We start from the raw sequence: 23,994 nt of genomic DNA on the forward strand, positions 1-23,994 counted from the left end.
TTAATGTGCGGCTTATATTTGGGCCAATACAGTAGTGGGAAAGTGACAACTGGTAACCACTAGAAAGATCCCATCTGGGTATGTTCATACAGGGGAAAGTGCATGTCCATTTGAGAGCACTGGCTGCCTCTTTCCAAAAGCGTATACCTAACACTAGGTGAGTTGTACACTGTGCTGCAAGATAACAGTGACTGTATCATGAAAAGGCAAGAAAAATGAAAGGTTTGATCTCCATCTCCATCTCTCTCTCTCTCTCTCTCTCTCTCTCTCTCTCTCTCTGTGTGTGTGTGTGTGTGTATGTCTCACCCTCACCCACACCTGCTGCTGTATCACTGCATGATTTGCTGCTCTGGTCTCAATTATTTCCAACTATCCTCTGCTGTAAGTTGTTAATATTCTGCCCCATCTCTGCATCATGCTGTTGGCCAGATTGAGGCAACTTGTTTTGAGTGTCATGAAAGGACAGCAATGTACTTTACCAATAATAATGTCTTATTATTTTGTTTTTACTGCCAATGAGAGGGAGAGGCCCTTGTGGAATTTTCTGCCTCAGTTTCCAAAATAACTTGGCTGGCCTTCAGTATTATGTACCCTAACATGGAGGTGGGGACACAAACAGCATTTGCTCTCCCCTCCCCACCCTCAAACAGCAAGATTCTTGGGCCTGTCAGGTGTGGTCAGATCTTTCAACCAACTCACACAGAAGACTTTTCTAAGGGCTGGTTGTTCTTACTACTTTCTCACCACCTGAAAGTAAGGGTACAGTAGAGAAGAGTGCCTCCAATTATAATTCAGAAATGAATTAAGCCTTAGTTTTCAGTTTGGGAGATGATACACTTGGCTATCTGCGAGTCTGACTTCTTCCTTCCCAGCAACTAGTAAGAATGAGCAAATGTGACAATATCGGTTTCTCCTAGTTTTTAATTTTTTCAAGTCAAGTTCAGTTCTCCACATTTCCACATCACTATGCAATATTTTTTAAGTCCTCATGAAATTTCATTAGCAGTGTGAATTTCTCCTGACATACTAATTTTTGTATGCAATTTGGCCTTACATGCACGTTTTTTTGCAAAGCAGTTTCCCCAAATGCAGTCCATTTCTCTATGTTATTTTCACTAATGCGTGCATCGTTGTGCATGTTACCTACGCCTTGCAAAATTTGGAGAAGCAAGATTTTCAAAGAACCGCTGTGTTTTGGTTTGTGTATAGTTTTGGAAAGAGCAAACCGGGTGGATTCGCCTTTAAACACAAAAACTGAATCAAATTCCTCTCCCAGCAACAAGTCAGTTTGGCTGCTACATTGGTGCTTAGCTGGAGCTGACTAGGCTGAAGTGGGCATCAGCGATGGGGCATTCCCTTCTCTGTTGCTAATCTGCACCCTGGCCAGTTTGGCCTGGATTCTTGCCTCGCTCAGGCTTTTATCGTCCTTTCTGGGATACTGTCTGGTGCAGTGGAGGCAGGGATCTCTTTCCCAGCGTCACTCTCCATGGACTGTTTCTCCCTTTCCAATTAATTAAGGCTTAGCTCAGTAGCAGGCAGTGAGCCAGCTTGGCAAGCCCACTGGATTGCAGAGTTTGAAATCAGCTCTGCTGAATGAATGGTGTTTAGCCGTGGCCAGCGCTTGCCTGAGACCTCCTGGGGAAGATGCTGGACCCCTCTCCACACTGGTGAGCAAAACCGAAAACACCTTTTAGTGGTGTGATGACTATGTCTCCAGCCAAAAGGCCCTTGTGAGCACTGTAGCAGTGGGGTGCTGGTTCACAATATCTCCTTTTTATTAAACTGCGGTAACTATGCATTGCCCCCAACCCCATGAAGAATCTCTATCCTTATGATCACTTACAGAATCAACTCTTTAGAAGATGTCCTCAAGCTCTCTTGGCAGGAGTTAATTAGCGGCAGCATGGGTGACATAATTGCCATAATTCGTTTTTGTAGTGTTTCTCGGCCTACAGAAAGTGTTATTTAATATATTCTATTTCTTAACGTGTGTGTGCGTGTGCATGTAACCTCTGACAACCTCTGCTGCAGAAGGAATATTAATAGCAGAAATTTAAATTATTAAGAATACCTTATATTATCTCCTGAGTTGCACACCAGGTGATTGCCACACACATAGTATAAACACATGTCAATGGCAAGTTCAGAAAGCAATTATATTGTGGCCAGGTGGACATAGACTTCTGTGTGCGCTGACAATGTGCATAGCTGCAGTGCTTGCAAAATCTTCCCTGAGCTAACTGGGTGCTGCATTTGATGCGCCCAATATTGGGAGGGGGTGCACGGCATCACACACATTGCGTGTGTGCATGATGACTGTTGCATCGGCTGACCAGGCTTCCTCCCTATACAACATTCACACGCCAGGCTTTACCTTTACTTGTTGAAGAGGAGCTGTCAGTGAAATTCTGGATGTCTGGACATTTTGAAGAGCCCCAAACGGGGCCAAAAGGTGAGTCAACTCTGTAGATAGATAGACCACAGTATGGCAGGGAAGAAGGCTAGCAACCTGTTTTGTGACTTAGGGTGCATTCAGGCAGAATTTCGTTTCTGAAGTTTCCTTACCTGATGATGTCTGGAAATCTAGCGGAATTTAGTGGAGGTTTAGCACTTTCTTTCTTTGTTAATCACTTCCAGAAAAAAACAAAAACAAAATCCATTTCAAACCCTGTTAGCCTGGAAAATCCGTGGGGATTTTGTGTTATGATTTTCCCGCCATTTACACGGATCACAAAATTTGGACGATAAAATTTGGGGCGATATCCTAATGTACAGTTCTTTCCTGACATGGGTGAATCCTGGGGGAACAGAAGCACTCATGTGCACGAAGGGTGGTGAAATGCCCAGCGACGCCTGCTGCTATGTCATGCCTGGTTTGAGTGAAATTTAGTGTGACGTGGCAGTAGATAGATATATAAAAAGGCACAGTTCCATAATGCAACCAGTATCGCAGTGTAAATGCAGCGTTAGAAACTGTGACAGATTAGAAGCAGGCATGCTAGCACAATAACCTCCTAGTCTGAATACATCCTTACTTAGCACAGTGATTAATCCAGCCCACCCTGAGGCATTCTGCTCCTGATATAGAAGCTTGTGTACGTTTTAACGGTTTATTTAGGGGGTGTCAGCCTCGGATTAGAACCCTGTCGCTAGCAAAGGCACAGCACAAAGGTGGCTAATTAACTTCCTCTTCTTCTTCCTCTCCCTCTCCCTCTCTCCTAGTCAGACAGTTTTGATTGTCTGGGAGCCTAGCTCTGAAGATCCCGCTGTCTTTTGATGTCTGGCTGATGCAAGGGATTAACATGCTGGCCTCCTTTCTCTGTCTCTTCCCTGCCCCCAATATACTGAAGTGAATCCAATAGGATTTTCTTGCTCACGAGGGCTATGCTAAATTTGCCAGAAAGCAATAAGTTCACACTACTCCCTTTCCCCTTGTGTGTGTGTGTGTGGTGCTGTGCAGAGGAGGTAGAGATACGGTCAAATTAAAACACATGCTTAGCCCAAGCAGTAGCCACAATCAGGTGGTGTTGGGAGAAAGATGCACAAGAGCAAACATCCCAGGTGTCTCTGACTGGAACCTCTTCTTTCTATTTACGCAATTTCTTTAAGCAACCCATAGTTTAATGGTAGGGAATATGTTTTGCATATAACTTGACACCGCATGTACACACACACACACACACACACACACACAATCTCCAGTAGGAGAGCTGAGAAACATCTCAGGGGACAACACAGAAGGGATAGAAAGGTTATACACTGGTGTCTATTCCTCTTCTCTTCCCTGGGAATATATAGGGCAGTGGTGGGGAAACATTTTCAGCTTGAGGGCTGCGTTCCCTCATGGGTAACCCTCCACATGTGGCCTTGGCCAGAGGCAAAAAATGGGTGGAGCAACAGATGCAACTCTAGCAGCCAGGCACAAGCCAGAGGTGTCTGCACACCTACACCAGTCTCTCCATCGAGACAAGCAAGAGATAATATCATAGTGTGAAGTCACATTCCAGCCAAGCAGAAGCACTTAAGGGTGCAAAGCTGTGCCAGTGAGAAGGTGTGTCCTGAGGATCGGAGAGAGAGGCTTAGAGGCTGCATTTGGTCCCCGGGCCTGAGGTTCTTCACCTCTGGTGTAGAGAAACAAAAAGCATACCCTCCAACATTTCTCCAATGAAAACTAGGACGCCTTACTTCATCGTCATCATCATTTTATTACTTATACCCCCCCATCTGATTGGGTTGCCCCAGCCACTCTGGGCAGCTTCCAACATATATAAAAACATAATAAAACATAAAGCATTACAAAAGTCTTCCCTATACAGGGCTACCTTCAGATGTCTTCTAAACGTTGTACAGTGGTACCTCGGGTTACATACGCTTCAGGTTACAGACTCCGCTAACCCTGAAAGAGTGCTTCAGGTTAAGAACTTTGCTTCAGGATGAGAACAGAAATCGTGCTCCGGCGACGCGGCAGCAGCAGGAGGCCCCATTAGCTAAAGTGGTGCTTCAGGTTAAGAACAGTTTCAGGTTAAGAACGGACCTCCGGAATGAATTAAGTACTTAACCCGAGGTACCACTGTATAGTCACTTATCTCCTTGGCTTGTCCATTGCATAACTCAACATTTCTCTGATGAAAATAGGGACGTTCTAAGGAAAAGAGGGACATTCCGGGATCAAATCAGAAACAAGGATGGCTTCTATAAATCCGGGACTGTCCCTGGAAAATAGGTACACTTGGGGGGGGGCATGCAAAAGGTGTGATGTTACCTAAACCTCATCTAGGCTTTAGGAACTTTGTTCTCTGAGGGAACATTCTCTCCAGCCCCTGGTAAAACTATGTTTTCAGTTTTTTAACCTAAAAAGGACCTCGTTTGAATGTCTGTTACCTCCTACACTCCATCTTCAATCTCTTAGGAGACGCAAACATGGATGGTTTGAACACAAGCCAAAAAAACCTACCTTCCCACTTTCAGCTTCATCATGCATCTAGCTGGATGAAGAATTCTGGAGAGCTCACAAGCTTGCATACGGTTTTCTAACGTTTTGGTTATATGGACAGTGAGAGAAGACTCAGGACGGTTTCTGATAGAGGGGAGAGAAACAGACTGAGGAAAACATGAGGAATCAGACTCTTTTCAGGCTCAACGGCTAGATGCTTTGGTTCTGATTAGCATCTTGCTGATACATTAGCCAAGCTGTAAGATAATAGCTTTCAAAATTAGTGGAGCAAATGTTCTGGGAAGAAGCTGAACAATTGTTAAGAGAACTCTGCTGCTTAATTGTTATCAGATCTTTCCCCCTCAGGCATTTTAAAGAGGAGGCAGCTTAGGAGGCCTTATTACTTTTCTGTTTTACAACAAAAATCAGTTGGTTATAGGTGGAGGTGAGGGGTAGTTATTTTATAGGTGGAGGAGCTTTGATTTTTAGTCTCCTTGTGGGAGGGATATGTAGACTTAATATTAACAAAAGAATTTTAGGAATGGATGGTTAGGGAGGTCTTATGGTCTTTGGCGGATTGATTTGCAGACTTGTTCCTTGTCAAAGGTCCCTGGTTCACTTATTCCCTGGCATCTCTGGGTAGGGTTGGGAGAGACCAATGTCAGAAACCCTAGGAAGCCACTGCAAGGCAGTGTGGACATTACTAATCTTCATCAACACCTGGAGCCAAAAGGTTCCCCACACCTGCCCTAAAAGTTGCGCTCTTTGATACCCTCACGTGAAATACACAGGAGCTGATTCTGGTTTGTTCCACGCTGCCTTACATAGACACAATTTTGCCACATGTTCAGAGACAACCTGTTCCAGGTGTGAGACGGGACATTAGGAATAGTTTCTAGGTCTGGGTCACACCACAATGCACCACTTTTCCGACGTCGTGAAGAAAGAGCTAACAGGAAAGCGGGAAGAGATTCCATTTCCCTCCTCCGTATTTGAGATGAAGGTTTTGCAACACGGTCTACCCTGAAAGCCTTCTCTGTCCCCAGTGCTGGGATACAGGAGGCGGGTCCTTTGTAACCAGTTGGATTGGGCCTTGTTATAAACTCCTTGTGCCCATGCTTATCTGCCTACGTGCCCTATCCCTTTACACCACTGAAAAGGAAGGGTGGACTGAATTCCTTGTCAGTTCTGTCGCCTTGCACTCTCAGGGCGGGACAGCAGTATAATCCCTCTCTTTTCTTCCTTCCTCGTCTTTTCTCAGACCTGCTGCTAGACGACATCGTCCTCACCCACTCGCTGTTCCTGCCCACAGAGCAGTTCCTGCACCAGCTGCACCAGCAATATCCTTTCTGCGTGATGTTTTGGAACGTCCCATAATGGTCGAAGGGTTGGGGGAAGAAGTGGGGGTGGGGGAGGAATGCATGCCATTCTGACACATTTTCCTGCGGGAGAAACTCTGTTCGGGTCACCTCATATTTCTCGTTCTTGTTGCATAGAACCCTGTGGCTTCTGCAGTTCCACAGGTTTTATTTATTAGTTTTCTTATTTAAGAAAGGTTCATACCTCGCATTTCACTGTGTGTCTCAAAGCAGCTTGCAGAAGAAGAAATAAAACGTGCAAAATGTACAGCACAGATTTTTACATCAAAAAAATAGAAAACAGAGCAATGTTAACAGTGATGGTGCCTGCCAGTTTTCTAATGGGAGGGAGTGGGCAGAATGTGCTAATGCAGAAATTTGGCTTTGGAGAACAAATTTAACCTCTTGAGAGTGTGAATTCTTATTGTTGTTGTGCAAAATCACCCTTTCGGTTCCAAGCAGCACGTTATAGCAAGACGTGTGGGGGAACCACTAATCCACGTGTTTTCCAGTGTGTTCTTGGTAATATGTAGTAGAAAGAAAATATATGATGTCACAGCATCTCTTCACTTCCTGCTTCACTTTATTGGCCGCTGCTTGAAGGAAGCAAGGAAATACTAGCATAATGACATCACATGGGGAGATGTGCGTTGATGATGCCCACCAGTCCCCACTCACCTGCGCTTTGGGTCTTACCCTAAGCAGTCTTAACAGTATTGCTTTGAGGATAACATTAGATGATACAGTCCTAGTTTATTTCCCCATGTATGTGTCCTTGAACCTTTTGGAGTTTTGATGGTCATGGTGATGAGAACCATATACCTAATAATAACCTTATGAAGAAATCTGCTCAATCCCACATCATTTGCCAGGCAGATTAAATCTCAGCCTCTAGTGTGTTGCATTTTGGGGTCTGCCGATCAATCTTCCGCATGTTTACTCAGAACTAAGTTCCTCTTCCTTAGGGTGTATAGGATTGCAGCCTTAATCTCTCTCCTTTAGCCTCATCTGTCAACTTCTCTTGACACACAGGGCTCTCGAGAGAATAAGATAACATTACACAGCTCTGAAAAAATAAACAACCTGGGTGGACTTTGTTAATTTCAGCCAACAGGTAGCAATTAAGCTGCTCCTCCCTGTTAACAGCTCCCACCACCATCACAAATTCTGGTATTGATAGACTGAAGGGGGTGTGGATGTGGGTGTGCGGAATGTGACCTCCTCTGGTTCTGTGAGTTTCTAGTGATGACATACACACAAACATATAACACTGCATTAAAAAACCAGCCCTGTTTTTCTCATTTCCTTAGGAGCGAATTGTACATGACATTTTGTCTACTCTTATCAGCCATCTCAGTTACCCCTATTTGTTTGTTTCCCATCTCATCTCTGCAACCACAAAATCTCGAAACTTGCTTTCTTTTCCCCCCTCGTGGAGACAGTTGAACTTAAATAAACTGGGATTTTCAGGCTACGTAGCTTGCAGGGACAGCCATTGTTGCTTTCATTTGCATTTCTCTCTCTTTCTTCCAAAGAGCTCAGATAGTTTACATGGCGCTAGTTCCCATTTTTGTCTTTCCTCACATCAACCCTCTGAGGTTGGTTAGGCTAATGGAAAGTGACTGGGCCCAGGGTCAGGTGGTGAGCTGGATGTCTTGGGTGGGGATCTGAACGCAGGTCTCCTGGTTCACGTTTGAAATGTGAACCACCACACCACTGACATAAATCGAGATTCTCCCTATTCTGAATTCTGCACCAAAAGATACCAAAGTCCACAGCCTCCTGGATGGCTGAGGGATATGCAAACTATATCCATTAATGGAGAATGGGGTTGTTGGACCGTTAGTGATCTTTGCAGTTTCTGTGATCTGTACTTGCCATCTTGCTATCTGGACCCAGAATCAACCCACCCCATTCCAAACCTCATCACTTCGGCTGTTCTCCTTTCTTCCAACCACTCCCTTCTGTGGCCGCAGCCCCGATATTTCCCTTGACTTCCATGTGGTCACCTTCATGACAGCGTCGACAATCCCATCACCGCCATGTTGGAAGGAAGGCGAAGCCATGCACCGAAAGCGAGCAGTTTTGGTTATTTTGCTTCAGTTCCTCGAGACGTACAAGGGGATCTTGCAGGAGGAGGAGAAAGCAGGCAAAGTTATCAAGGTACACCATGACACCCCTAACCCTACTCTCATTACAACGAGAAACTTTTTAAGAAAAGAAGAATAGCAACAGATTGCAAAGTATTAGTCCAGCCACAGTCCCTCGCCCCAATGTCCTTTTGCCTTAACTTGGTGGCAAATAGCCATAGATCCAGGGGGGCCAAAATAGAAGGTACCCCTTCCTTTTATATCAGAGCATGATGGATCAGGCCACTTTCTCTTTTCTCCTAGGACCTGTATCTGCTCATTATGAAGGACTCCTCCCTCTATCACAAACTGGAAGATGAAATTTTGAAGCTTCATCAGCTTGTGGAGACAGTTGAACTCAAGTAAGGGGACAGGGGGAGTTGGAATATGGAAAGCAGAATTTCTCCTGCATGGGGAAACCTCTCAGGCTGCTTTTCCTAAGTGCATTATGTTGCCGGTACTGCATTCACAAGAACGGGTTTCATATAACCTCCTCCACATCTTGGCAAAACAATTGTTGTGGAGGTTCGCCTGCACAAACGTTGCCGCTTTCCACAGTTGCCATGTTCCTCTGTCACCACATCTTCCTGGGCAGACCACTGTTTTTCATTTGTGCATTTGCTGGGCAAAGTTTCAACAAGATAGCTCAGGTTAAATAAGCCCCAGGACTCCAGGAATTCAAACTTCTATGTCAGTAGTTGTTCTCCTCATGCAATCACAATCCCTCTCCATATGGAGGAGCTACATGCATACAGTGGCACCCAAGTAGAACGTTTGAACATGGTGTTTGGTGGTGTGCAGGGCCAGAATCCTCCTGTGCAGTCCTGCGACACACACACCTACACACTTTCTTTCTTTGCTTAGAGGGGATGATATGAACTTCCCCAAAGGTTGCAAACTAAGAGGTCATCTCCTTGGAACTAGAAATCAAGGAGGACTATGCTCTTAACCACTATGCTATACCTAGTTCTGAATAGTGGAAGCTTTCATAAAGCTGAGGTCACCGCAATCCTTGTTACTTTGCAACCCAAACAACTTACTTATACCTTACATGGTACTGATGTATATAAGAACATAGAAAGCTTAGGGTTTTTCTATATTTACCTTTCGCCCTGTGCTTTCCAGGTCCAGGAGACAACTCTTGGGGTAAATGTTTAGACTCTTCTAATAGTGGCCAGCTGTCTAATGGTGGGTTGTTACAAGCTGCAACCTACTCTCACAACAATCTCCCTGGCCAAACTGCCTCTGAAATCCCTAAATCATGATTGGGGAACCTGTGGCCCTTCAGATGTTGTGGGACTCCCAACTCCTATAAGCCTTAGCCAGCATGGCCCAGTGGTTGGGGATGATGGGAGTCAAGCCACATCTGCAGGACCCCTGGCTCCCTGCCTCTGCCCTGAACGCTCCTTAGAAACTGCATTCAGAAATTCAGACTCCTTAACCCCTCACAGAATGGCACAGATGCCCTGCTCCTCTGAAAATTTCCCACATTGTCACCCATGTTGCTTGCCCCTTTTCTAGCTTCTAAATCTTGCCTTCTTGGCTGCAGGGTGACTGAAGAAAGCCATCCCCCCAGCAAGCAAGTCAAACCTCTTTTCAGGCATTTCCGGCGCATAGATTCCTGCCTCCAGACACGGGTCGCTTTCCGTGGCTCAGATGAAAGTGAGTATTAAAGGAGATGAGGGCGTTGGTGACGGTCGTGTTGGGGTTCCCGCTTGGATTGTCTTTAAAAGGGCTGATGAGTGCAGCTGCAGACATAGAATCATAGACTCATAGAGTTGGAAGAGACCACAAGGGCCATCGAGTCCAACCCCCTGCCAAGCAGGAAACACCATCAGAGCACTCCTGACATATGGTTGTCAAGCCTCTGCTTAAAGACCTCCAAAGAAGGAGACTCCACCACACTCCTTGGCAGCAAATTCCACTGTCGAACAGCTCTTACTGTCCGGAAGTTCTTCCTATGTTTAGGTGGAATCTTCTTTCTTGTAGTTTGGATCCATTGCTCCGTGTCCGCTTCTCTGGAGCAGCAGAAAACAACCTTTCTCCCTCCTCTATGTGACATCCTTTTATATATTTGAACATGGTTCTGCAATTCCACCCATAAATCCTCCTCATCTAATTACAACCATAGAAAGCTTTGGCTGCACACAAATAATAGAACAAAATCACTTCAAAAGCTTGAGTGAAAAGGTAAACCTTTACCTGGTGCTTAAAGCACCAGGCGGACCTCACTGCGGAGAGCCTTCCACAGACTAGGAGCCGCAGCTGGGAATGCTCCCTCTGACATCACCCTCCAAGTGTCCCTCAGAGGAAGGGGCTGGAGAAGAGCCTCTGGGAAGCCCCTCAAGGTTGTGAGGATGAGTTGACAAAGGGGATTGAATCCCACAGCGACAGTAGGCCGAATCCCTTCCTTATTGCAGGATGATTGTTATTTTTAGTTTTTCCCAGACTGAGTGTATTTGTTCACCATGGCTGTCCTTTGCTGGCTAAGGATTCCAACCTCCAGCCTCTTGGCTCTGTTTCTTTCTAGTCTTCTGCCGTGTTTACATGCCAGACCACTCATATGTCACCATCCGCAGCCGCCTCTCGGCCTCCGTGCAGGACATCCTCGCCTCGGTGACTGAGAAGCTCCAGTACTCGGATGAGCAGCCCACCCGGGAGGAGGCTCTCATCCTGGTGGCAGTAGCGTCCTCAGGAGGTAACTCTCCCGAGAGCTGGGGTGGGGGACAAGACAACAATGGCAGAGTGACAATTCCCAGAGCGATTTAACAATCAGTCCCTCTTCCCAGGGAACTCTGGGAATTGTAGCTCTGGGAAGGGAATACGGGTCTCCTAACAACCCTCCACATTCTTAACAACCTATAGCTTCCCAAATTTTTTAGGAGGAGCTATGGTTGTTTAAAGTGGTATCATAATGCTTTTAAACGTATGTGTGAATGTGGCTATAGTCCAATAATATCTGAAGGGGGCCATGGGTTTCTGACCCTCTGCCCTAATAGAATCCTGGCCACATTGCACTGTGAGCAAGTGCCCTATTTCCATATGCCTCAAAGAAGTGATCTACATACAGAAGGGGTGTTTCGGGGTGTGGGGGAGCAAGAGTCCCTGTCCAGTTTGAACTTGAGGAAAAACCCTACCAGACCCTGAACATAAACATATATATATATATATATATATATATATATATATATATATATATAAACTTTTCCACAATACAAACAATAATATGCGTCTGTTTTGAGATATGTTCCTGCTGTTGCTCCAGATTGTTCAGGAACTCTTTCTTTCCTTGCTTTTTGCCAGAGAAATCTGTGCTACAGCCCAATGAAGAGTGTGTTTTCACTACCCTGGGGATAAACAGCCATCTCTTTGCCTGCACTAAGGAGAGTTTCCCATCGCTGGTGAGTGAGCTCCTTTCTTCCGCTCTGCTCCTCCCTCGGCTGGCAGGGACTTTTTGTCATGCGGGCGCTGTGATACGTTTCTTGGTGTAAGCAGTAGTGTAGAGGTAAATTTTGATGTGCAGGAGCTCTTCATGACAGTGCTATAGCAGTATATTGTGTAATACCCAATTTATCAGGCTCAGCTGACAGTCATAGAGCATGTTAGGTATGCAGGTGGCGCTTTGGTCAAAACCACTGAGCCTCTTGGGCTTGCCAGTCAGAAGGTCGGTGGTTCGAATCCTCACGACGGGGTGAGCTCTGTTGCTCTGTCCCAGCTCCTGCCAACCTAGCAGTTTGAAAGCACATCAGTGCAAGAAGATAAATAGGTACCGCTTTGCGGGAAGGTGAACAGCATTTCCATGCACTCTGGTTTCTGTCACAGTGTTCCATTTTGCCAGAAGCGGTTTAGTCATGCTGGCAACATGACCCAGAAAGCTGTCTGTGGACAAATGCCGGCTCCGTTGGCCTGAAAGCGAGATGAGCACCGCAACCCCATAGTCGCCTTTGACTGGACTTAACTGTCCAGGGGTCTTTTACCTTACGTTAGCTAGCAAAGGGTGGTGTATTGACAGTATGTTGTAATTTGGCCGAGGAGACCTGGGTTGACATCCCTGATCAGTCAGTTGGCATGACTACGTCCTATGCATAATTACCCTGAGAGTAAGCGCCATTGAACTCAGGGCCGTGTACTTCTAATTGCATAGATTCGGCTTGTAGAACACATTGAGCTTTAATGAAAGGCCTTCAGCCAGCTGAAATGCAGCCTTTAGATTCTAATTAGCAGTGCAAACAACCCAGCAAAGAAGTGTTACCATTAAATTGTCAGTGTGAAGTAGGAACCCTATCAAGGAAAAGGGGGGAAAGTGTTCAATCTCTGCTTGATTATTTATCTGCACTTCCTCTGTCCTAAACCTTCACTAGTAAAACCTGAAAGCCCTTGTTATCACCTCATTCACTTTCCAGAACAAGGAGGTCCCCTCAATCACCCTGGTGGGGTCTGGTAGATGACATCGTCTCTCTTGCACTGAAAAAGGTTCCCAGCCCCTGCCCCACTGTGAGCTTCTGTGCCTCTGTGGGATCAGGGAGCTGCAGTTGCCAGAAAGACTTTCCCCCTCTTGTGCTCTAAAAACACCCAGGTTTTCTTCTTGGTTCTGACACACACATTGGAATCTCTCTCCCTGCTCTCCACAAACTTGGCCTTTCCTCCAGGTCCCTCTCCCTGAGGAAATCCAGGTGTCGCCAGGTGACACGGAGATCCACCGGGTTGAAGCTGAGGATGTGGCGAATCACCTCACAGCCTTCCACTGGGAATTGTTCCGCTGTGTCCATGAGGTAACAAAAACAAATGTGCCCCCATAGCTGGTGAGCACGGAGGAAACTGGGTGAGGGAGTTGGATTGGAAGTCTGAAAATGTTCCAACTTAAGAAGGATGTGCATGGCCTTCAGAAGTGATTGGCAGCTAGGTTAAGTGCCAATATTACAGGCTGGATGGCCTAATTCAGGGGGTGAAGAGTTTGTTTCAGCGTGAGGGCCACATTCCTTCATGGGCAACCTTTGAGCGGTGGGGATGCGCAGTCACATGACAATGGTGGGCAGGGCAGAGGCCAAAATGGGTGGAGCAACAGTTGTGAGCCTTACTTTGGTTCAGCAAAAGAGCCACGCACAAGGCAAAGGCACTTGAGGAAAGTGCAGAGCAGGGCTGGTGATGGGTGTGGCTTGGGGAAGAGTCCTAGGGGCCAGATAGAGAGGCCTTCAGCCCCTGGGTTCCCTATCCCTGCCCTAATAGGGGGGTGCCTTCACATTCAGAGCAGCCAGAGATGAAGGATCAAACTGCATGGGATGTTAATCGCATGGTTTGCCCTCAAGTGCACGATTCAGGAGACAATTATCATGTCAGGGAAAGGGATAGGTGTCTCCTTGGCAGCTAGCTTTCTTTGTGGAGGGAATTCCACCATTGCCCCATCCCAGGGAGCATTCAGTCATGGGAGCCCCTCTCCCCTCTGAAGTGGTGCAGCCCAGAGACATGGTTTGATCATCTCAATGAGAACTAGGTCCTCAATTCTATTATTCTTATGTTCCCTCTGTGTAGTCTCTCCTCTGCCCCTTCTCCATCCTTGATCTATATAAAAAGGACTGAAGGATGAAGCCACTCCTTTTAACCGGATAGTTGGTGTTGTGGTTGTAAGGCAGGGACACTCAATGTGTCCCCCGCCCAGTGGAGCTGACACACACACACACACACACATATATATATTTGCTTTCGTAGATTTTCACGGGTATAGGAATGCAGGTTTTGGTGTCTTCGGGTGTCTTCCCGTGTAAGAGTCGGGGTGTCTGTGCGACGTTTCGACGAGGTCTCACTCGTCATCTTCAGGCTGGTGCTTTCGGCTTCTTGTTACTGGAACAGAGCTCTGTTCCAGTAACAAGAAGCCGAAAGCACCAGCCTGAAGATGACGAGTGAGACCTCGTCGAAACGTCGCACAGACACCCCGACTCTTACACGGGAAGACACCCGAAGACACCAAAACCTGCATATATATATATATATATATATATTTGCTTTCGTAGATTTTCACGGGTACAGGAATGCAGGTTTATATATATATATATATATATATATATATATATATATATATATATATATATTGGGGGGGGGGTAACCACATTGGCTACCCCACTGTGTGGAGTGAGGCGTCCTTTCCCTTCACTGCAGGCCAGGGGAGGGCTACAGGCACGCAGGCTATTAACTTCTGCTCTGGCATCCTTGTTTGTAGCTGGAATTCGTGGACTACGTGTTCCACGGGGAACGTGGTCGGCGGGAGACAGCCAACCTGGAGCTGCTGCTGCAGCGCTGCAGTGAAGTTCAGCACTGGGTGGCCACGGAGGTGCTCCTGTGCGAGTCGCTCGGAAAGCGGGCCCACCTGCTCAAGAAGTTCATCAAGGTGGCAGCCGTGTGAGTGCCGCATCTTAACCCTTTTCTGTCTGGGGCCAGGGTAGAGACATGCAAAGATCAAGCCTTTGGCGACTGTTTGAAGACTTTGCACAACCTGAACAGCTTCTCTTCTTTCCCACAATGCATTCTGAAATCTTTTCCCCCTGGTTTCCCCAATTGACAACGGTGTCACTAAGTTACGGAGTTGCGTAAGAAGCTCTGCATCTTAGAAATGTTGCTCAGGTGCACCTTTGGATTTCTGAGATTTGAGCAGGAGCTGTCCACACATTTTCCAGCATCACAAGGACTAGGAACTTTACTAAATCTGAAAGCTGAGATTCTGCACCTGCTGCACTTTTTCTGCGCTCCTACAGAATCACATCGCACACCCAGCCTCAAGTTTACAAAGTAGTCGCCTCTGTCCAACAGTTACTCCAATATCTGAGAACTGCAGCTACTCCAATATCTGAGAACTGCAGCTACTCCAATATCTGAGAAAACAGGGTTGCAATGGTTTTGGTGAAATTTGCTTTGTCGCCGCTTGGACATGTAACTGGCTCTCCATGCACTAAGAGACACAATTTGAGAAGTCTCTTAAGTGGCCGCTACATAGCATGTATTAATTTGAATCCCCTCTCTGAGATTGTGTTCCTTACTTGCCTGGGGTGCCAGTTTCAGTTCTGTCCAAAGTGGAGGCTGTTCTGATAGGGCAAAAGGGGCACTGTGTCATCAACCTCAGTCTGCTTTAAACCAATCCCTGCCTTCCCTACATTCTTCCTTAGAACCAGTCCAGTGTGTGATACTGCTTGGCCGCTTCTTCCTTAGTCCCAATGTTGCCCTTGTAGAACTCAGCAGGGAGGAGGGTGGGGACAACGCTAGAATTAGTTGGCTCTGTCTGCCTACTGTCTTCCTCCTCACCAATCCCAATGGGTGCCACTGCCTGTGCAATAATTTGGGCTAAATGTAGTTGGGTTTACCAGCTTAAATCTTTCCCCTAAGAATGGACAATCATGTTTTATTGAGCAAAAGTGCCCCACACACCAGTAGAGTACGTTACCTTCCAAGTAGCCTTCAAATTCTGTTTGCCACCTCTTTTTCTTTCTGAGGCTCCTGTATCCTTAAGGGCTGCATGATAGGCAGAGAGCCATCACAGAGGGAATTTCCAAACACAGAGAGGCAGCAGTGGGGGGAAATTCACTTGCCAAATTCCTGCCTATTCCACTGCTGCTCAAAGCGTTGGAGCCCTACCAAGAAAAAGGTGTCAAATCCTACTCAGAAGAATTGGAGCTATCTGAACCCACAATCATCTACCCACTGCTTCCAAGTCATCACCGTAGTTTTGTTAGCGGCAGCGGCATCGAATGACTGAGGTGGTTTTGGCAGCAGCAGTGAGTAAGCAAGCGGCCAACATTGAGAGCAGGTTGGAGTGCTCTGGGAATGCGGAGAGGCACTCCAATCTCCTCCAGTGTTTCCCAAGGGCTGCTGAAACACTGGAGAGGGTCAGAGTGGTCCTTCCTGCTTTCAGGGTGTTCCCACCAGCCAGCCATGGTGGTGGCTTTTCTCAGCTTTGCTGCAGAACTTGCCACCCAACCCACCATAATTGCAGTAGTGGCGGCTTGCTCAGGGCCACTGTGTCTGTGTGGTGAGTGTGGATGTGTCTATATGGGGAGGATGTGTTATGCATGTACTTCATTTGTGGTGCATGTGTCTGTATGTGTGGTAGCCATGCCCACTGCTTGGACATGGCCCTCAGAAAGTTAGGGAGCTGTCAGTGCAATCTTTGGGTTGAAAAGGTTAGCCACCCCTGCTTTGATTAGCACCTGGACGCAATAGCTTCCTTTGCCTCACTACTTCCTGCTTAGCACACTGGTGAATTGCCCCTTCATTTCCCCACAGTCAGTCCTGTTCCTCATGTGGGTGGTTTAATTCCTGAGTTTCTCTTACCTTTTGTAACAAAGCAAATGATGGCCATGAAAATATGACTGTAATTAACCTATATATCAGCAGATATGCATAGGAACAGATAGATAAAGGGGAATTAATCAGTAATAGCTTGGCTGCACTCAAGAGAAAGCAAACTGGAAGCAGAAACTGCACAAAGGAAGCTTCTAATTAAAGCTGTAGGGTGTTTTTGCTGAACAGGATTTAACTTCTGAGTAAATGGTATAGAAATATATTGATCTGGGGGGTCTGGCTTTGTCCTGTTATATTAAGCAGCCTATTGAACCTCCATTTTTATTCTGTTTCTAGGCGATTGCAGAAAAGTAATGCCTCAGCACTACTCAAGTCCCTTGTCTGTCAAACTGCTTATAACTAGGGCTGGGCAAAATTTGTGTTTGGAATTGATAATGAAGCATAAAGTTCATTTGCATAGGCTTGGTTTGCGAAGTTGTAATCTGAAACCTTTGAGGAAAATAAATCCATGGAGAAGGAAATGTTTTATTAAGATGTGCAATTGTTTGCAAAGAGGCTATAAGGAGCTTCCTTATTCTGAGTCAGACTACCAGAGTGCAGTGCCAGAAATCCGTGGGAGACAGGGCTGAACAAGAATTTCACTGGATGAAGATTGGGGTGGGGCTTCAGTGCCCTGCAAAATAGAGGGGAATTGCTGAATAAGTTGTGCAAATGTACTTAATTTATGTAATTTTTACATGTTGTAGAATTCAGAATTTTAATTTTTGTTTGTTTGCTCTGCACAAAGTGCACATGGCCCTAGCCATGCTAAAAGTATACCATACCTCCTCAGGGTAAAGGTAAAGGTAAAGGGACCCCTGACCATTAAGTCCAGTAGCAAACGACTCTGGGGTTGCGGCACTCATCTCGCTTTACTGGCCAAGGGAGCCGGCATACAGCTTCCAGGTCATGTGGCCAGCATGACTCAGCCACTTCTGGCGAACCAGAGCAGCACACAGAAATGCCATTTACCTTACCACCAGAGTGGTACCTATTTATCTACTTGCACTTTGACGTGCTTTCAAACTGCTAGGTTGGCAGGAGCTGGGAACGAACAACGGGAGCTCACTCCGTCGTGGGGATTCAAACCACCAACCTTCTGATCGGCAAGCCCTAGGCTCTGTGGTTTAGACCACAGTGCCACCCGCGTCCCAAAGTGCACCCGCACCACCTCAGAGTGGTGCCTGTCAAAACAGAGATCTGAGCATGGTGGCATTTGGCGATTAATAAATAAATAAATCTCAAGACTCTTCTTCTAACTGTATTCCAGTGCAGGATGCTCTGTCCCAAGTGTTTTGAAAACACTTTGGCTGCACTAGCACAGAACACTAATCTATGGTTTGCTTCCCCATGACTTGTTCAACAAACCACAGATTTCACAGATAAGCTAACAAGCCATGCCTTGCTTCTCTAAAGCTTGGCTTGCTTCCCAGTTGCTTTTGCCTTGTGCCTTTGTAGCTTGGTGAGTGTATTGGGTGGGTGGGGGGAGTAGCCAAACAAACCATAGTTAAGCATAGTTTGTTAGGGGTCAGACATGCCAAACCATGGTAATGACATCATGGTTTGTAAGCCAACCACAAACCATGGCTTCACATTATGGCTTGTAGCCAGAAATACAAGCCATAGTTAGGCTGCTGGATTGACTTCAAACATTTGGACAAGCCATACTTCAGCTAAGCACACTGTGGCTTTTTGTTATGTATGAACCCTTATGGGTAGCCGTTTCCTAGTCACACTTTCCCACCGAAAGGAAGGAAAGGAAGACGAAAGAGAGAGGGAGACTCTTTGCAGTGTTGGGGAAAGGGGGTGGGTTAAGAGTTTAGTATGGGGGAGAAATGATGAGGCGGTGAAGCCAATGGTCTGCAGATGCAGGGAAGAGATAGTGTGGGGCTTCGTGAGTGGAGACTACAGGCGACCACCTTCCCGTGTGGTTCTATGTAGTCAGCTTTTGGTCATCTTCCAATTCTGTGAATTCACCCTGAAATATTCATGTCTGCAGATGCCCAAAGTCTGTGCCTTTGCACAACAAAATTGCTGCTGCTTTCCCCTGCCTTCCCATCTTTGCTCTGGTCTCGTTGTGTTCAGCTGCTGCTGGGAATCCCTGTCTGCCTTTCCCCCACATGTTCAGGCTGCCTTCCGCCTCCCTGGGCGCTAGTGGCTGGTGAAGTCACAACCTTGACACCATCACCCAGAGTGACTCTAACAGCCCACGACAGCTGTATTATTGCTTCGGCTTCCTTCTCAGCTTGCTTTCTGCATTGAGGAGTGGGGAAAGGAGGCCAGAAAGGCTGGAGGCTGGAGTGAGGAGCTGAGCAGAGCCATGCACTTGGAAGCGGGTTTGGTTAGGCTTTCTGGTCTTGAATACTATGAATCATAAGTGCTTGGGTTGTAGAGAGGGCCTGTGGCCTCCTGGTTTTTATTTTTTTGCAGTGGCCCCCATTTGCTACAAGTGGTGGGAGCTTTGGGTTGGGGCTTGTGGGTTTCCTTAAGGGGAACCACACCGGCCCCTACATAATTCAGTTACTATTGATTTGCATTTGCTTTCTGTCCAGAGGATGCTAGGTGATGGATACTGAATGTAGGAGCAAAGTGGCTGCTGTTCTAGAGAGCTTACAATGGTTATCCCAGCAGAGGCTTTTGTAAGCTTGAGCTTTATCAGTGTCTGACTTCTTACCTGCCCCCTTTTCCCCCCTCCCCACAGATGTAAACAGAACCAGGACATGTTGACGTTCTATGCCGTGGTTATAGGGCTCAACAACGCACCTGTCAGCCGTTTGCGTCTCACCTGGGAGGTAAGAGGAACCAGGGAGCCTGATTTGTTCACATATGTATGTGGGGGTGGGGTGGGGGTGGCACGGCTATGTGTAATCCCGCCCAACCCCATCCAGATTCTGCAACTAAGCAGTTCCTCTTCTACAGTCAAAACCCCAAAATCTACACATTGGTTCGTTGGCTATTTAAAACAGCAGCAGCTGATTTGGTGGGGCGGAGCTGTCCTCTTGACACGGCTGTCATTGTAGCTTACCTAGGCAGAGTTGGGGTGAGGCCGGGCCCTGGTAAGGTCAGGGCAGTACCTACTCTGTCCTGCCCTACCCCAGCGTCGTTTGCCCTCTCCCCACTGGCCGCTGCTGGGGCGAGGTGGTTGTAGCCTTATATCCTAAAAGTTCAGCCAAGAGTAGGCCCTTGTGACAATGAACAAACGTAAAACACATGTAATATAAAAAGCAGCTTAGAAACAATGCAGAAATGCTGGAAAACCAAAAGCACTTCTGCAGAACCAGGGAACTTGAGATGAACCAGCAAGAAAACCAAGACTTCAGAGACACTAAAAGGATCTAATTGTGGAAGCAGCTATGCTCTTGTGTATGCTTTAGAAAAAATAATTAAAAGTGAATAAATGCAACACTTTATGTTAACACCCAAAAGAAGAACAGATTCTCAGAAGCCAAGGTGGATCATAACAAGGCAACACTCAAGCTCTCAGTTTGGTATGTGTGGGTTTCGTTCAGTTTTCCAGAACCCCTTCTCTTTCTCTCTCTCTCTCTCTCTCTCTCTCTCTCTCTCTCTCTCTCACACACACACACACACACACACGCACACTCACTTACTTTCTCTTTAATATCCACCCACACTCCTTCCTCCTCTCTGTATTTCCAGCCCTTTTGCAATTGCAGTCTTTCCTGTTTGCCAGGAGTTGTGGGTGCACGTACTTTTATGAAAGGGTTTCTCCCTCCTTTCCTTTCTTGTGCTCCTCCCTAAGAATTCACACATAATCTTTGCTATCAAACTGGGTCATCATCCCGGAGGAGATAAACAAGGAGCCATAAGTCTTCTGGAAGCAACAGGATCCTCCCCTGTGGGAAATGGTCCTGATCCCGGCTAAACATAGCTGGGCATTCAAGAAGCATCGCTGCCGCCAGCTGTGGAGGCAGGTCATAGCCTTCAAGGCTAGTAGCCATTGATAGTGTTATCTTCCATGAATTTGTCTAATCCTCTTTCAAAGCTATCCAAATTGGTGGCCACCGCTGCCTCTCTGAGTGAATTATATAACACAAAGTATTATATTGCCTCAAATGTGGACAAGCCCGTGGAAGTAAGATTCAGCGGCCGCTCCAATCAACTTCTGTGTATGGAATGGGGAAGGGACAATTTTCTCCTTCACCTCAGGTGGGAAAATGTGTTGAATTGGCCCCGTCACCATATTATATGCTTTCTAAGCTTGGGTGTCAAGTGAATATATTCTTGTTTGGCTAAGTCTTTAGCTGTTGCACCGCCAAAGCCAGCGCTTAAGATAGCTTGTAGGATAATATCTGTATTTACTGTACCACTTTGAGGGCGCAACCCCAGACAAATCTAAGAACATTTTAAGTCTCGTTGATTTCTGTCGGAGAGAGTTAGGCAACTGCTTTCTGATGAAAATCAATGAGACTCAAAACAGCTTAAGCGTTCACTCGGAGGCTGATAGCTGTGACAAATGAATGTCACACGAGCTCCGTGTATAGGGGCAGAATGCTTCGGAATACTAGGTGATTCCGGAACGTCGTTTGCAGAGCTTGGTTGGGAGCTCCAAGAGGCATCAGGCTAGCAGGCTGCTGTTAGAAGCACAACACTGGACTCAGTGGGAGAGGATGGATTACCATATTTTAGCATAATAAGTTGAGGAATGAATGAGCTTTTGGCTCAGGGCTGGCCCTGTCATTAGGCAGAATGAGCTGGCTGCATCTGGTGGCAACTGCTGGGGGTAGAGGGTAGGCAGGAGCAGTGAGGTGTGCCACACAGCCGGTCTTGCGCCCTGTAAAAGTGAGCCTTCTGCCCTGTGCTGGAGGACTCTGCCCCGTCACCAGTGTTGCAATATAATCCAGCTATCAGTCTGGTTGGCGTCTGCACACAGAACTGGAGCAGGATGCTATTTTCTCCCTCAGGCAAGTGCTTTTGCCTATACATGCATCCCCTTTTGCTCTCTTTCCTTTTACACGAGCCAGCAAACAAATCAATAATTTCCCCACTGATTTTAGCTTCCCGTTTTGCCCAAACTCTGTGAGCCACCCAGTGAACTTCCATTAACAGGTGAAACATAAATATTGCAAATAAACAAATAGCAGCAGCAGCAGCTTTGGAGGATCCTAAACCATGGCTTGAAGTAGACTTAATATCTTGGATTGTTCTAGAGCTGTTTTCAGGCTTCAGTGAAATGTGAAACTGTAGTTAATGGAAGTTTGTGGTGTCTTTGCTCACTTGCAGGGAGGGGAGGGAGGCGGAAAGGGGCTATATAAGCGAAAGACCCATTCATAAGGGCTCTGTTATATATTGGCATATTAAACCCAAGGTATCATCAAACGTCATCAAAACCATCCGATTCACAAAGGCGGTTCTTAGGTTTTTCTGGATTATGTTCATGTTTGATTGTTGCTTAATTAATCGTACTTATGTATAAAAGCATTTCCGTACCTCAGTATCATAAAGTATTATCATTATATACAACGATAAAACATAAGGAACTATTCAAAACAATACAGATAATCATTAAAGTGACTGGCTAATAAGAAGAAAGAGAAGTTAGCTGCAAAGGCCTGTTGACATAAGAAAAGTCTGCAAGAGATGCTTGGAAGACAAAAGCGAGGGTGCCTGTCGCATCTCTGCTGGAAGTGTGTTCCATAGCATGGGACCAGTGTCGCTAAATGCCTGGCTTCTGGCTGAGGTCTCTATAACATGGGGGACAGTGCCCCTACAGATGATTATATTGCTTAAAAATGTATGCATGTATGTATGTATGTATGTATGTATGTATACCCTTGGATGGCTTTTTAAAGTGGAAATACAGTATGGAAAATGTTAAAAGGTTTGGAAAAAAAATATTTCACAATAGTTCAAAACATGTTTTGGTGCTGGGGAATCTTGGGTTTCCTTTCTCCTAAACTGAGCCTTCCACACCCTTGAGGGCTGAGGGCAGTGCCTTGTGTCGGGCAAGTCGCTGCACATTGCATGTGCACATTGCATGTGCACTCCCAGACATGCTGCCCATCAGGGTTAGTTCAGCACCAACACCTAGGCTGACTCATTGCATGAGACAAATCATGTTTGGCACATTTCCCCGGGTTGGTTCATCCACTCCCCAAAATATGCAACGAGGTTACCGTGAGACATACGGGAGATGGGTCTTCCATAAGAACCTAAGATGAGCCTTGCAGGATCAGACCAAAAGCCTCTCTGGTCCTGCATCCTGCTTTCACAGTGGCCAGTGAGGTGCAAATTAGCCCTCTGCTGCTAGTGTGCCTTGACTAATACTGAAGGCAGTATATAGCCACAATGACTACAGTGGGCATTGATAAGCCATACCCTCTGTGTAAATCCATCACATACATATCTGACTGCTCTTAATACCAGGTCTATTCATATAGCCTTGGAGGTATGCATTATAACTGTGCACCATTGAGGCCACAGACTTGTTATTTACCCCAAATCCAGATACATGGAATGCAGGTTTTCCAGTCCCATTCTGGAACTGGCATTTTGGACATGAGCCCAGACCCAGAGTTGAAGCCTGCGCTGCAGCTAGCCCAGCTCAGGACCTTCATACGATCTGCTGCGATGTTGTGCTCCCCTGTTAGCTCATTGGAGGAAAAGACAGTATTATCAACGTGATAAATAAATAAGACCTATCAAGTCACTGTTTTGAACTGAGTTTTTTTCATTTGCTTTTTTCCAGAAGCTTCCAGGGAAATTTAAAAACCTGTTCCGGAAATTTGAGAACCTAACGGTGAGCCCTTTTGCACTTCCTCTGTTTAGAGCTAGAGTAGAGGCCCGCACTCTATTCTCTGCTTTAACTATCTTCTGTCTAGCCTTAAGCAAACCCTTATCACTCCTCTTATGGTGCCTCCTGACTGTCACTGTTTTGAGTCATGTGTGGACCAGAACTTTAGGTTTGTGCAGTTGAAGTGGATTAAAGTTCGCTGTTCCAAAAGCTCCACAAATCCAATTTTTTAAAAATAACAACAGACTTCTGCTGTTAGGAAAGTGATGTAGAAATGCATTGAAAAGTGTGAGATGAACCAATAATTAGAGGGGAGACCTATAAATATCCCACAACCAATTGAGCATGGATGCAGGATGAATGATCACTGTCATGTAACTTAGGGTTTCCATATTTCAAAAAGTGAAAATCCAGACACAAAAGTTGTGCCAAATTGAAATTTTGGGCTATTTTTATGGAAATTCACCAAAATATACACTTCCGACATGGGTTGCCACA

At 46.2% G+C, this 23,994-nt stretch overlaps 2 protein-coding genes across 2 annotated transcripts in view; one reads left to right on the forward strand and one right to left on the reverse strand.

The window, feature by feature from the left end:
* Positions 1–23,994, reverse strand: part of GJD3 (gap junction protein delta 3) — a 348,483-nt gene that overhangs the window by 31,087 nt on the left and 293,402 nt on the right. The gene's annotated exons all lie outside the window — the stretch shown is intronic.
* RAPGEFL1 (Rap guanine nucleotide exchange factor like 1) overlaps positions 1–23,994 on the forward strand; it is a 51,162-nt gene that overhangs the window by 13,275 nt on the left and 13,893 nt on the right. Inside the window, exons 2-11 of the mRNA XM_082197268.1 lie at positions 6,195–6,273; positions 8,301–8,454; positions 8,685–8,782; positions 9,970–10,082; positions 10,951–11,118; positions 11,724–11,821; positions 13,070–13,192; positions 14,635–14,813; positions 19,447–19,537; positions 23,452–23,502. Of these exons, the coding sequence (XP_082053394.1) occupies positions 6,195–6,273; positions 8,301–8,454; positions 8,685–8,782; positions 9,970–10,082; positions 10,951–11,118; positions 11,724–11,821; positions 13,070–13,192; positions 14,635–14,813; positions 19,447–19,537; positions 23,452–23,502 (1,154 nt within the window). The remainder of the gene's footprint in view (positions 1–6,194; positions 6,274–8,300; positions 8,455–8,684; positions 8,783–9,969; positions 10,083–10,950; positions 11,119–11,723; positions 11,822–13,069; positions 13,193–14,634; positions 14,814–19,446; positions 19,538–23,451; positions 23,503–23,994) is intronic.

Source organism: Podarcis vaucheri (genome assembly GCF_965113315.1).
Source record: "Podarcis vaucheri genome assembly, chromosome: 13".
Taxonomy (NCBI): domain Eukaryota; kingdom Metazoa; phylum Chordata; class Lepidosauria; order Squamata; family Lacertidae; genus Podarcis; species Podarcis vaucheri.